Source organism: Chrysemys picta, chromosome 5 (genome assembly GCF_011386835.1).
Source record: "Chrysemys picta bellii isolate R12L10 chromosome 5, ASM1138683v2, whole genome shotgun sequence".
Taxonomy (NCBI): domain Eukaryota; kingdom Metazoa; phylum Chordata; order Testudines; family Emydidae; genus Chrysemys; species Chrysemys picta.
Genome location: NC_088795.1, coordinates 81,054,745 through 81,068,764, shown reverse-complemented (window position 1 = coordinate 81,068,764; position 14,020 = coordinate 81,054,745). Strand labels below are relative to the sequence as shown.

The following is a 14,020-nucleotide window of genomic DNA, read 5'->3' as shown; positions in this document are numbered from 1 at the left end:
TAGGTTATTGATATACACCTCTACCCCGATAAAACACAAATTATGATATAACACAGTAAAGCAGTGCTCCGGGTGGGGCTGCACGCTCTGGCGGATCAAAGCAAATTCGATTTATAACGCGGTTTCACCTATAACGCGGTAAGATCTTTTGGCTCCCAAGAACAGCGTTGTATCGGGGTAGCGCTGTACCACTAGAGGGCTTATAAACTGCAAACATGAATGCAGTTGCAAATTCCAACAAAAGAGAGGGAGGTCCAGGAGACCTATAAAACAGTGGGATCTGACACATCTCTGTTCAAATAATGATTTAAGGTGTTGCACTTTGTATTGGAATGATGTATAGGTCAGTGCAAACCAAAAGTGAACAGGATTTGAACGTGCAGGTTTTTAATAAAGGAACCACCAACCATTAGTTCTGATGGAATTTTAATCATCAGAAAATATAGTTTTTTAGTTTTGAACCACAGTTATCAAAAATTAAAATAGACTAGATAAGATTACATCTGGAGAAAGTTAAATGATTGACAAACTAAATACTTATGGCTGCAAATATATTTGTTGGCTTCTTAAACTAAAAGTACTTTTGTATAAGAAATCAAGATAAGAACACCAGTAACGCAATAACACCTTAGGAGAAAGTCCCTTCGGTGGGCTGGTGTATTTCAGAGGAGAGGAAAACAAAAAAACCACCACTTCAACTTTACTCTCTCCCAGGTTCAGAAAGGATTTGGCTTTTTTATTCAAAAGCTCCTGAGTGCTCTTTTGGTTTCCTTGGTTTATGAATTTAGTAACCATGACAATTTTCTGAATAGATCAGTTGTGTGCTTGATCATCAGCTGCCTGGGCTGGCTTCTAGAGTATGGGCTGTTCTGAAGTTATCCTGGCACTTTATACCCCAAGGAGATCTGCAACTGCAAAACAACCTATCTTCCAGCTCTGTTCTCTTTCTACTAATTTAGTAGATGTAGCAAGCTTGTCTCCAAGACAGTAGTCTGGAGAAGGAACAATTCAGCCCTATACACTTGCTGATTTCTCGGGGAGCTGGAAAGGTAATGTTATTTGTTCTAATAGAAAATGGTTTATCATGGGGTTTGGAAGGAGGGGGAAGGAAAATGCATTTGGAATTAAGCATTTGATATTATTCAAGAGCTAAACTCTTATAACTGAAAAAGAAGCTCCAGTACCTTATGCTGGAAAGACATTAATTGAAAGTAAGGGATCTCTGCTACTGGCAGCTGAACTAAAACCATGTTGAAGGAAGAGGACCTTTAAGACACTTGGTAAACCAGTAGCATTACTGGCAGCAGGAATAGGGTGGTCAGGCAACCTGTGAATTTGCTGGGGTAATGGTTTCTTGAGTGTAGGGCCATAATATCTGGTAAAGTTGGAGTGGTTTTTTTTTTTTTTTTTACAGTGGAATGATGGAGGAGGATGAGTGAGGAATGCCAGAGAAAAGAAGTTGCAACATCCAATGTGCAGAATGATCAAAAGCTCAGATGAGGGTTTTATTGGATGGAATGAAGAGGAAAGTGGATTTATGTAGTTCTTTATCATACAGACATCCTGATGTGTTCTACCGGAGCACAGTTGAAAGCAATATTAAAAAGAGTCTTTAAAACTTAGTGAAGTATGGGCTATAAACAGCACTTACTTGGACCCTCATACATATTTCTTTTACCAGTACTTTCCTTAATAGAAACTATGCAGGATAGTTGTTTTTACTCTTTTAGACAAGATATGTAATGCCACAGCCACACCTTAAACCAAATTCTGATTCCTCCTCTTAATTTTATAATGCTTTGAAGAGCAGAAAATTGATAGATTCAGTCTCTTGGGTGGAAGGTTGGGGGGTTTTGTTTTTGTTTTTTGAGTACCATATTTGTGTGTTAGAGGAAAAAATACTTCAAATGAAAATTGTTTTCTGAACACTAAAATGCATCCCTATTCTAGTAGCTTGCTTAGTGTCCATGGTAAATTTTTAGAATAATTCCATTTATCCCCAGTACTATGTGAAGTTAGTTTAGCTCAGGCACACTACAACTCTCTTCAAATTTTATACATTAAAACTTACTTCATTTTCTATCTAGAAAAATAAATAAAACATCTCAGCATCAGGTCATTTTTTTCCCTTCTCTGCTACGTTCCTTTCCCTTCATCCCTTGCCACGTTGCCAGGTAGTGCACTTCCCAGCCTTTCCATGGCAGCAACACAGTTCATGTATATCCTTTGCTTTGGGGGGGAGTGTGTCTTGACAAACCCAGAACATCCGCTTTGTCAGGATCTGTCTGGATGTTCTTGTCAGTTATACAAGCAATGTTTTGTCCTGGGTTTTTGTGAACTCTATAGCCAGGATCCACTAGCTGCGAAGAAGCAGAATTGGGAAAACATGGACAGCACCATGACTAAGTGCATGTATGCCTTGCAGAAACTATTGCCATCACCAGAAGACCTGTCACATGTTACTACTCCCTTCTTCCCCCTCTCTGCCCCCCCTTCCCCCGCCCATTAGTCAAATTCAGAGACTTACTCTGATTTCAGGCAGTCGTAGTGTTGCTGGCAAGCCTGTAGGAACTCAGCTGCATCACCACCACATTCAGGCTGTGATTGTGCCCATGCTTCTCACATTAGTATTTGGAGAGACATAGGAGGAAACAATAGGAAGCCTGCTGAGGAAAGGACTGAGGCTATGTCTGCACTACAGGGGCACAGCTACACCAGTGCAGTGCCATAGCATAGACACTTCCACCCAGTCATGGTCATTACGTCAACAGAACCATTATTTTCTCTACCTAGCTGTGTCTACAGCAGGAGTTAGTTTGGCATAGCTACAGCACTAAGGCATGTGAGATTTGTACACCTGAGCCATGTAACTACGTCAATCTAAATTTCAAGTGTAGACCAGGCCTGAAACCAAATGAGAGAGTGAATAGGAACAGCAGAGAGAGAGAGAAGGAAATGTTTGTACAGCATGTAAAGTATAAAGGTTAAGTAACTAAATATTATAAAGGGTGAGAATTGGGGATGGAAGAAGGGAGCATTAGAGGAGATTAGAGTAGAAAATGAGCAAAAGACAAATGCACAGAATATAGCACAAAACTCAGAAGGAACGAGGACAATCAATCTGCATTGCTCCAGAATCTTAAAATAAAAGCTGGGCCTCCAGCTACAGAGCTGAAAATTCAGTGATGATGTTGGGATGGGACAAAAGATTGAAGCATAGATACGGTTTCCTACCATTCTAACATATTCCTTTTCTATATATCATGGGTCCAGATTTATTTTGAAATGGGAGAGGATTTGTGGTGAAGGGAGGTCTGGGTGTTACATAGCTGCAGAGGGACCCTTTACACTGCTCTTCCCACTGTTATAAATGCTCCTGTGCTAGCTTCCCTGACCGCACCAAAATAGACTGTCCTAGCTGTCAGTTTTTCAGTTTGAAAATCTAGTCTCTCACACTCACCAACATGCTCCGTAAGCCCCATAAGAACAGCTATAGGGAGTATTTATTTTGGCTGAGGCATGTTAAGAGATTTAATGAAGATGACGGAAACAATAGACTGCATCCACTGTGTACCAGTGCCCAGAGTGAGTGAGGAATGACCCCAAAACAGGTCACATGACAGTCTAAATCCAATCACTGTTTGGCTCAGACAGTCTTTGTAAAACTCAAAGGGCTTCCTCCAACCCCCATATACCTTAGAGGTTATATGCTGGTGCTGCACATCACCATAGTATGGGAGCACCCATGTTGGCAGCATGTGTGATTTCAAGTGCTTGATACATAAATTTGTCCCATTCCCCAAATTTCTGACAGATCTCTCTCTCTCTCATCTGGATGTGGATCCCAAGCTGCCTGGGTTGTGAGAGCTGATAAGGTCACAGCATTAGAAGGTATGGCAGAGACAGCAGGCCAAATTATAACTGCATCACTTTATTGGAGACTAATAGGGTTGTGCAGGTGTCTGAGGGCATAATTTTGTCTGCAGCCTCTATTTCTGATAATTATCTGTGACAGTTCAACAATGACTTTCACGGTGAGTTTGCAGAGTATCATTCAGAATAGATATTTTTCTCATAATCCAAGTATCTGTTATGGTGTCATTGAGAGACAAACTCTATGATGCATCTTATATAGACTCACTTTTAAGAGTAGACTTTTAGTTTAAATGAAATAAGTATCTTTATGTCAGTAATACATTTTATGATTTCTTGTCAGGAAAATAAGAATGAAAAACATTTTAATCTAGTGAGATACAATCTCCAGCATAGGGAGCTGTTTGATCTCTACTAATTGGAAGATTGTTGGTCCCTTGACCTGGAAAAGATGTTCCCCTTTGCTATTATAACACATCAGATTTTCATCAGTGGGCTAAGTACATGGACTCTGTAGCTAACTCAAGATGATGTAGTATCAGTTTTATTTTTTTTTCTCCAATGAATATTCTCACAAGAGTATTATAAGTTTTTAGCTGAACTGCTGATATACACCATGGTTTTGTTTACATCTCCCCCCCCCCCATATCTTTTCCTTATAATAGCCCATATAATCTCACATACAAAAAAAAACCCTAGTGCTAAGGTTGCAAAGTCAATCACTCAAAAGTGAGGAAATGCCAGAATGAAGGTTGCCCTCTTGTGCATGTACACTGTGATAGTCTCTAATTACATGATCACATACTGCTCCCCCTCCCCCCGAGGATTCCTGCCTCATACAGTGCTCAGGATGGATGGTGCTAGGCAAATGAACTAGCGTCATGCAGTGAATGAGGTTGTTTACAGGACTGGGGTGAATATAGTTCTTTAGGGCAAGTACCTCATTGAGAAGCAGGTTAACACATTTTACAAATACTAAATGCACTTTTTAAAAAACATTTTTCCAAAATAGTTCAGATTTTCTAACAACAAACACACTGCAAGTTGTCACATATATCCCAGAACACATGACTAAATTTTTGTAATTAATGTGCATGTTTTGTAAATACTGACACAGATTCTAATAGATTAATGAATTCATTTGACCTCTTTACTTCTCATTGAAAGATACTGGCTGAAGTACAGTTCAGCATATGGAGTCTATTCCAAGAAATGGAGGGAGAGAAATCAAAACACATGTTTTTCAAAAGTGCTGGAATGGCCGGATTAGCAGAAATTACAAATGGTCTGGAAGAGTTAAAAAGGTATTGTTTTAAAATCAGCAACATTGTGTTTGTGTTTCTTATACTTATGTACATTTTTGATTGTTGGCAATTCCAAGATCATATTTTCTTTATTTTAAGGTTTAAAAATATTCAGTATCAAGGAGAGCTGCTTGTGATATGAGCAGACAAATACCTAATTTGGGTATATACTTGTGTGAATGCTCAAATAGGCCAATTTAAGAGCTTAATTTGGGAGACGTCTTCTCAGTTGATACAGTATACAATATCTTGGGATGGGTTTTTGACAAGGATTTTGGAACAAGTAGAAAAGGTACTGTTTTCAGTTAGTCTGTGTCCTAATATAGGACTATGCTTTACCCAGAGCCCAGTGCATTCTGGAACAGTAGTCGGGCCAGTGCCAGAGGATACTCAAGCAGTACAATCAAAAGTGATGCTTGTAGTTATGTACTTCAATATAGAGTCTCATTGTGCTGGTTTAATGAGGTCCCAGTAACCACTTTAAATTTAGAGAAGTGGTGGGCACGGGAGGGGCCTTGGTGGAAAGGGTGGAGAGGTGCAAGCAACGGGTGAGGGGTCCTCAAGGGAGGGGGTGGAGAGGCATGAGCAGTGGGTGGGGGTACTCAGGGAGAGGGCAGAGAGGCATGAGTGGCGGGCCTGGGGTGGAGTGGGGGTGGAGCATAGGCAGAGCCTTAGGGTAGGGGGTGGGGCCACAATCCAGGCACTGATTCCTTTCTCCCCCCCCCCCATCCCCCACTCTTCTAGGGAGCTTCCAGCACTCATGTCCAGCCTCTCTAAATGCAGGAGTCATGTGCTGCCCATGGTCATAATGCTAAATTCTGGCTTACATTGCTGTTCCCCTCTTAGAGCAGACTAATGTCTGCAGATACAGAGCTCATTTAGGATGATGGAGCCTTTGCTGACTAGTGGGCTGAGGTGACTGTACTGTACTCTAAAAGTTAGTAAGAACAAAAACTCTGCTTCTTTTTACATTTTAATTATGATTCTGTGAAACAGTTGCACAAAACATTTGTAGTTGTTTTGATGCTGAGATACTGAGGTGACAGGCACCTTATAAGTACCTAGTAGAGACAGATTGTCCTCAAAAAAGTAGATGTTTTAGCAGAAAAACAAAATACACAAGCTCTTAAACAAAAAATTCTCTCACAGAGGGAAAGGGGACTTGTGGAATTGAGTTGTAAAATAAAAAAAATATTGGTCTTCTACTGCCTCTCCCCATCTGGAGAAATAACTCAGAAGTTTTTTTCCTGTTGAATGGTTTGTTATGAATCCTGACAGCAGTAATGTTTGCATATAAGCTGAGTGTGTTGAAAGGGTGGATATAACTAGCAGAGAAACTCCATGTGTGTGGAAGGCGCAAACCACCAAAACAGGTAGAGCAAGAGGATGTTGCTATGGACTAGAGCTACTTAGGAGCCAGTAAACTCAACCTCCTAAAGGGTCAGAAGGACTTGAGGAGAAATGGATGAATATTTTCCCCTTGCTGCTTGAGGAGAATCTATGAGAGGGCAACACCACCTCCTCATTTTATGGACACTTTGGAAATAAGTGCTGCTGCTCCTGTTTTCTGGGCAAAATTCAGGAATGTGGAACATTGAAAGGCTGTAATATGCTGACATTCATTCATTTAAATGAGAGGACCTTGAATATGTTTTGTCAGCTGTCTTTACTATTACCCTGTTACTAATTTTATTTTCTTAGAAGGTGTTTAAGAAGCTGCTCAGAAGAGGGTTTTGCCTGGAACCACGTGGTTTCCTAGTTGAAAATAGCTAGTGAAACTGGCAATACAAAAAGAAGTGGATCATCACCCTCTTTTTCATAATTTAGTTGGGTTAATGTATTGAAAAATCTGTGCAAAAACATCATGTGGGCAGCCTATGCAAAGGGGATTTTTCCTCAGAAACCTCAGCACAGAGTAAGCAATATTTGAGCAGCTTTCATATGAACACTTGATCACTTAAATTTTAATTATGTTTTCAGCTTATGCTTCTTATTAATTCTAACATGCGGAAACCTTCATTCTTATATCAGTCATTGAGTGGAGGGGCCTTAGCTAAGGACTTTCTTTTCACTGTCACAGTGTAACTGTTTTATTGTATGTATGTGTTCACATTTATGCTAAAAGTCTAAAGTAGGCGAGCCCATTATTGCTCAAGAGTTAAGAAAAGAACAAATTCTATCAGTATGGTTAAATCAGGCTTGTTAAAAGGACATGCATGTTTTCCAAACCAGGCACAAAATCTGCTTGCCCAGCTGTATCACAGTGATGAGGAAAAAAATAGTTTACTTGCCTCAGGTGAATACGATGTTGTAAGGTTGGGATATAACATTTTAGATTGTATTGTTTTCCTTCAGGGATATAAAGAAACAACTGCTTTCCCTTCAATTTCCAAGAAGTCTCTGGAAAACACAAAAAGTAAGTATTTGAAGTATTTGTCAGGCTCTCTCCAAAAGCAGTTTGTGATGCTCCTACAAGGGCTATAAACCAGAACATAATTTTATGCACAGGTACTAAAGCATAATTAAAATTAACACAAGGAAAAAGTTGTCTGACTCTTTGGACCAAGGTTTGCTTTAATACATTCTCAGATGACTACAGCTGATTTGAAAGGGAGCTGTGTATTTGCCTTGAGTAAGGAATTTGGCCTATTCAGTTAAAATCTGTCATAGGTACTTATGTCCCCCGTCACCATAGTATCTGAGTGTCTCATAGTATTTAATGTATTTATCCTCATGATGTCCCTGTGAGGTAAGGAAGTACTGTTAGCCTCATTTTTCAAATGGAGAGCTGAGGCACTAAGAAGTTAAGTGACTTGCCCATACAGGCAATTTATGGGGGAGCGGGAATTGAACCCAAGATCACCCAAGATCCAAATTAGCAGCCTGTGTAAAATGTGTTACTCACCAGTTGCTATGCCCCCTTGTGGCTAGGTAGGCATAACAAGCTCACCTTTGTTGGTGCCCCCTGCGGTGGTCTGCTTTTTCTTGTGCCTCACTGGCCAGGTCACTTTGGTTATGTATACACTGCAACTGGGAGTGAGCATCCCAGCCCAGGTAGGCAAACTCACACTAGTGTACATGGGGCTCAAGCCTGTGTGATGATAATAGCACTGTGGACATTGCCGCTTGGGCAGTCAAGCCAACCACCCCCCTAGGCTAGAGGGACCAAGCCAGAATGTCCACCCTGCTATTTTTGGTGCACTAATTTGAGCCCCACACATACTACCATGTGTTTGCTGACCTGGGCTGGGAGGCTCACACCCAGCTGAAGTGTAGACATATCCATATGATCCCACCCCTTCCTCATCTTTGGGTTCTGGTCCAGGGACCCTTGAATAGGCAGTCGAGGCTTGTCTGCACAGACCCATTGCTGCCTCCCTGGACCACTACACTTCCTACCTTGCTGTAGGCCTTTCTCACAGTCTCTTCCCGGGCTCACTGTGTATTGGCATCACTCTGTCTGAACTGCTTCTCCAGGCTCACTGCAGAGCTCCTTGGCACATTCAGCCATTCACTCCCCTCACAGGGCAATCACTGAACCTGCAGAAATCTTCCTGCTCCCTGAAGGCCTCTCTGCCAGCACAGAGAACCCTGGGTAGACGCTCCCCAGTTTTGCTTTACAACTGTCTGGTGCTCCCTGTTGCAGGCTTACCTTTCCTTCAGGGAGATTCTGTCTGCTAGCCATCTAACTCAGCTCCCTGACTCCAGCCAGGCATCTCTCAGAGAGAGAGAGAGAGCACCAGCCATCTGCTCTTCTTCCTGACTAGCCACCACCTGACCCCTGTTCAGCCCTTTTAATTCCTCCCTCCAAGCTTGACACTTCCTGCAGGTGTAGCTGATTGAGTGTACAGGCTGTCATTAATTCCATTCTGGGCCTTCTACACCCCATCATATATGTCAGGGGTGGCCAAATTGCAGTTCATGAACCACAAACGGCTCTTTTACACTTGAAGTGCGGCTCTCAGAGCCCCCTCTTCCCCTCCCATTTTCTACCTACCAGACTGGGGTGGGAGGGGAGTTCAAGGCTTCTGCCCTCTGGTGGGGCTAGGGGCTTCTGCCTTGGGGGGGTCTTGGGCCTTCAGCCCTGCGGGAGGCACCTGCTGGAGCTTGGGGCTTCAGCAGGAGCAGGGCTGAAGCCCCAAGCCCCAGCAAGTGTGCCCCGCAGGGCTGAAGCCCCGAGCCCCAGCAAGTGCGCCCAGCTCTCTAACTTATGAAGATTATCATATGCAGCTCGGAAAGTCAGTAAGTTTGGCCATTCCTGATATATATAATCAGACATTACAAAGCTGCTTTCCTTTACAAATAAATGAGAAAGAGGATATAACAATAACTCACTTTTCCATTTGTTTCATTGTGGTGTCACACTGTAGTATCTTTGGTAGGTAGAGTTTGGTTGAAGATAGAGCTTTGAAGAGTACCTCTACTTTTTCTCCATCAGTTTAACCCCTCCCTGTTGTTCATAAATGCAAGTTGCTTTGGTATATACACCTCACATTTTGATACTATAAAAACTGTAAAGACAAACTGTGTTATTCTCTGAAATTATTACTTTAGTAGAAGGTCCATAGTAACAGTTTATTCAGACTCAATGAACCAAATCATGTCCCTAAAATTTAGGTCTGGGGGAAAATTTTAAATTTTTAATAAAAAGTTTCTCTGTATTTTCAGCAGCACAGTAATTTGAACAGCCAGAGATCATCCAAAACCCTTCAGGAACTGTTCTTCTCCCCACAGATTTCATGTTCCCAGCAATCTCTGTACAAAGCTGTCAGCTCTAAGTGGGCTGGGGTGAGTTAACATCTTGAGTTATGGAAACAAATGTAAAGTATTTCCGAAAAATAGCGAATAAAGACAATGAAAACATTTTAACTGCAAGAATATGTTTTCTTCCTTGCTCAATTTAAAACAGTAGACTTTCAAGGAATGTACTAACTAATACACAATTAAGCAATAGAAAGTATAGTTAGGGTCCAGTCTTGCTTGCTTTACTCATGTAAATATTTCCATTACTGTAGATCGAGAGTTCTCAGTCTGGGGATTGTGAGCCCAAGAGGAAGTGTAGTAGACTTTTCAGAAGGAGGCTTGAACTAGCGGTTGAATATAACTCATTGACAATTTTTTTGGTTTTAGCTGTTTTTTTGGTTTGGTTTTTTGGATATGCCATTTCAAGTTTTTTCTTAAAAAAACAAACAAACAACAACAAAACTTTCTGGATTAAGTGTAAATGTACTGTTAAGGAACCTCTTAATTTTTGTTTGTGATATCTAGAGACAATATTGGCATTAGCATGTATCTAGTACAAAAATAAGTGGAGAAACCGACATACAAGGGAAGTCCCATTTAAAGGTATGTGGTAACTTCCCTTGTTTTCAGATTGCTTGGAATAGCTGAAAATTAAAGTTTGCTAATTCATCTCTTACCCATGTTTCTAGCATCATATGGAGCATCGCCTTGCTCGAAGGCTGAAGCAGCCGGTTGGACGTCAGGCAGCACTTGAGGATGAAAGTCTAGCTGCCTTGGGAAATACAGAGGCTTTTACTCTGAGGGTAAGAATCAGTGAAAAATATGAGACCAGTTGTCCAGCCATAGACTTACAAGTAGAGCTCTACTTAAAATGTGTGTCAGTCAGGTTTCAAATGAAGACATGCATTTGATTATGTTGGGGAATGATGGGAGCCCAAAAAGTGTGTGCAGGGAATGAGGTCATCAGCTGCGGTTCCTTTGATCTCCCCCATCCCATGTAGTGAAGGGAGTTTTCCAACAGGTCCTTGGGTAGGGCGTTTCCTCAGTATCTTTTTCTTCCCTCCCACCCTTTGTGGGCAAATTATTGACATCATTGTGTTCTTCCATATAAGGAGGGATTAACAGGATTAATACCAGCAAGTATGGAAAAGAGATGTGGAAGAGGAGAAAGCACAAAATAATCAAAAATAATAATATAAAGTGAGCACTCTACACTGTGTATTCTGTGTTGTAATTGAAATCAATATATTTGAAAATGTAGAAAAACATCCACAAATATTTATAATAAATGTAAATTGATATTCTATTATTGTTTAATAGTGCAATTAATCACAATTAATTATTTTAATAGTTTGACAGCCCTAATCCCGATATTTCAGAGTTCTATCACAAGATCATGAGTCAGACTTAATTTTACTTAGAAATCGTGTCTCTCAAGATCAATTCGCAAGAGTTGGCATGTCTGCCAGGCTCTATCTGTGGCACATAATAGTTCGGTCTCCTGTGGGCTGTAACAATTTAGTCTAATTTCTGCTGTTGGGTTTAGCATGCAGGTTCTGGGAGATATTGGTGGCCTGAGATATATAGGAGGTCGCACCTGAGGCCTTCTGGTCTTAAACTCTATGACTCTAAGGCCTTGGCTACACTTGCGAGTTACAGCGGTGTAAAGCCGCCCCCAGCGCTGTAACTCACTCCCTGTCCACACTGGCAAGGCATTTGCAGCGCTGTATCTCTGTGGTTGCAGTGCTGCATGTACTCCATGTCCCCAAGAGGAATAGCAAGTATTGCGCTGCCGCTGCAGCGCTGTGGTGCCAGTGTGGCCGCCCAATGCGCTGTGAATGGCCTCCAGAATTATTCAGCAGTATCCCACAATGCCTGTTCTAGCCACTCTGGTCATCAGTTCAAACTCTACTGCCCTGGCCTCAGGAAAGAAAGGCAAAGGGATTGGGGAAAAGTGTAGGAAATGACATGGGAAGAGGAAGGAAATGAAAACAACTATTCTGGTGGGGGGAAGGTTATGTAGAACCCTGCAGATCAGGAACAGGAGCTGACATTTGATGTAGTAAGAGACAAGAAGTAAAATGAGAGAGTCTAGACTCTAGAGGGTTTTCCATTTAGCAACACAAGGCCCTCCCATTGCCACATAGGTTTGATGTGCTGTCTGCACCACTCTCACAAGAGACAAAGACTCAAATTTAGGTCTTTCACATGACAATGCTGAACTCTACCATTAGGCTGCTAGTTCACCCCCTGCAGTCCATACAGATAAGTAACTCCCACTGAAGTTGATGACAATTGTGTGTGCGCATTTGCATTGCAGTATTTGGCCATAGTCTGTACATATTTTGACATGGTGCTGCAGTAAGATTTCTTATGTGAAAATTTTATTTCTCTTCAGTCCAAAGAAAAAACTACAGATCAGGCCAGAAGTCACCATGCAAATTCCAGTGCATTTTCAGGTAGATCTCAACAGAAGGATAAAACCTGTTTATCAGAAGAGGAGTTATTCTTCAAAAGGCACACGACAGCAATGCAGAGAGGAGTAAATTTAAATAATTGGGTCCTGCCAACCCAGAGAACAGATGAAATACCTCACTTGAAGAGCCTGGAGATTAGTGATGACAAGGGAAACAACAGAGTGATGACAGACTCATTGAAAAGTGCTTTGTTAGAAACTGTTGCTTTAGCTAAAAATGAGCATTCCAGTCAGGATAATGGAGCAGACAGACCTGTCTACAGTGAATCCTCATCACAAAGTACAGCTCAGCTGGAGCCGCAGTCTGCAAGCAGGGCTGAAAAAAACAAAGTCTTCTACTCCTTTGTTACTCAGGAGCTGGGAGGTGCCTGCTAATCTGGGAGAAGATAAACAACGGGACCCTCCTGATAGTGACAGAGACAGGACTATAATTAGGGGACACATCAATATACCATATTCAGTCAGAAAGAAAGTCTTTATGGTCTACATTTGTGGAGGTTATCAAAGTATAGCAATTGGAAACCAGCCCCATTCCCACCACAGACACTCCCACACCCTGAGATTCCTGGACTATCATGTCTAATTATTATTATTCACTATATAGTGCCCAAAAAAGCTTTGCTAGGAAGTCTAGTTTCAGGGAAAGAGCATAAGACTGGGAGTCAGGAGGTTGTTGTTCTAAGTCTGACTGCCCTTGACTCACTGTTTGGCCTACAGCAAGTTGTTTCATTTATTGTCTCAGTTTTTCCATCTGTAAAGTAAGAATAATAATATGTACCTACCTATCTATCACCTGGGGTTAATGTGTTATTGTTTGTACAGTGCTCTAAACATATGAAGTGCTATTCACATGTAAAGTGTGCGTGTGGGCGGGTGGGGAGGTGGAGAAAGACAGGTACCTGCCCTGAAAAACTTGCTATCTAAATAGGCATCATTTAGGCAAAAAAAGTGTGTGTTAGTGGAAATGGCAGTCATCACTAGACTTTTTTTTACATTTAAATAAGAGTTCCAGGACCCTAGCGTGTGAAACGTCAAACGAGTATGAACAAGTCAGTCAATTAAAAAAAGAAACAATAAAATTTTCACATGATGTCAGCACTAAAATACTCCCAATCTGCCATACCTGACCCTTCAGAAAAAGTCTGGGTACATTTCCTTTTTCCTAACAGTGGTGTGGAGGTTCCAGTAACTGTACATTCGGGCTGTCTATATAAAAGGTGGGAATTCTCCCATGTCCCTTTAAAAATACAGTTGTCAAGCATGCTGCATTTCAGTATTTATACCTAATACATTTAAAAGATGACAAAATAGTTTTTAAAGATGCTAATAATAAAATTGATGTAAAGATGGGAGGGGAAACCACCCTACAAAGGTTGCACACAGGAACAAATCTGCTGTGAGGTTTTTGTGCCTCAGGCAAGTGCAGTTCCCAGCATGTAAAGAGATGGACTCCCAAAATTTGCCTTCAGATTTTCATCCCAACATTTAAGGGTGCAATAGTCTTGGGATTTGGCTGTCCTATTTTTGAGAAAGGAGCCACTCACAACATTTGCATCTGGATTGTGAACATCCAAAGGGTTGTGAGTGTTTAAGTCTTTAGTTACAATGTACACCCTATGAGCAA

At 41.4% G+C, this 14,020-nt stretch overlaps 1 protein-coding gene and 1 long non-coding RNA gene across 13 annotated transcripts in view; one reads left to right on the top strand and one right to left on the bottom strand.

The window, feature by feature from the left end:
• Positions 1–911: 911 nt before the first annotated feature.
• On the top strand, positions 912–13,185 carry LOC101941708 (uncharacterized). Of its 12 annotated transcripts, none has more exons than XM_065596751.1 (7): positions 912–1,049; positions 1,415–3,891; positions 5,041–5,177; positions 6,879–7,092; positions 9,849–9,965; positions 10,610–10,723; positions 12,319–13,185. In XM_065596751.1, the coding sequence occupies exons 4-7, from the start codon at positions 7,042–7,044 to the stop codon at positions 12,769–12,771; spliced, it is 735 nt and encodes a 244-aa protein (XP_065452823.1). In that variant the 5' UTR covers positions 912–1,049; positions 1,415–3,891; positions 5,041–5,177; positions 6,879–7,041; the 3' UTR covers positions 12,772–13,185. The 12 variants fall into 12 exon arrangements, with proteins under 12 accessions (XP_065452823.1, XP_065452822.1, XP_065452819.1 ...); XM_065596748.1 differs by lacking the exon at positions 912–1,049 and adding an exon at positions 7,533–7,593 and having other exon boundaries at positions 3,742–4,034; XM_065596750.1 differs by lacking the exon at positions 912–1,049 and having other exon boundaries at positions 1,394–3,891; positions 6,882–7,092; positions 9,846–9,965.
• The window catches only part of LOC135983698 (uncharacterized), a 49,190-nt gene continuing 45,771 nt past the window's right edge, over positions 10,602–14,020 (bottom strand). Inside the window, exon 3 of the long non-coding RNA XR_010601441.1 lies at positions 10,602–10,717. This is a non-coding gene — a long non-coding RNA (uncharacterized LOC135983698). The remainder of the gene's footprint in view (positions 10,718–14,020) is intronic.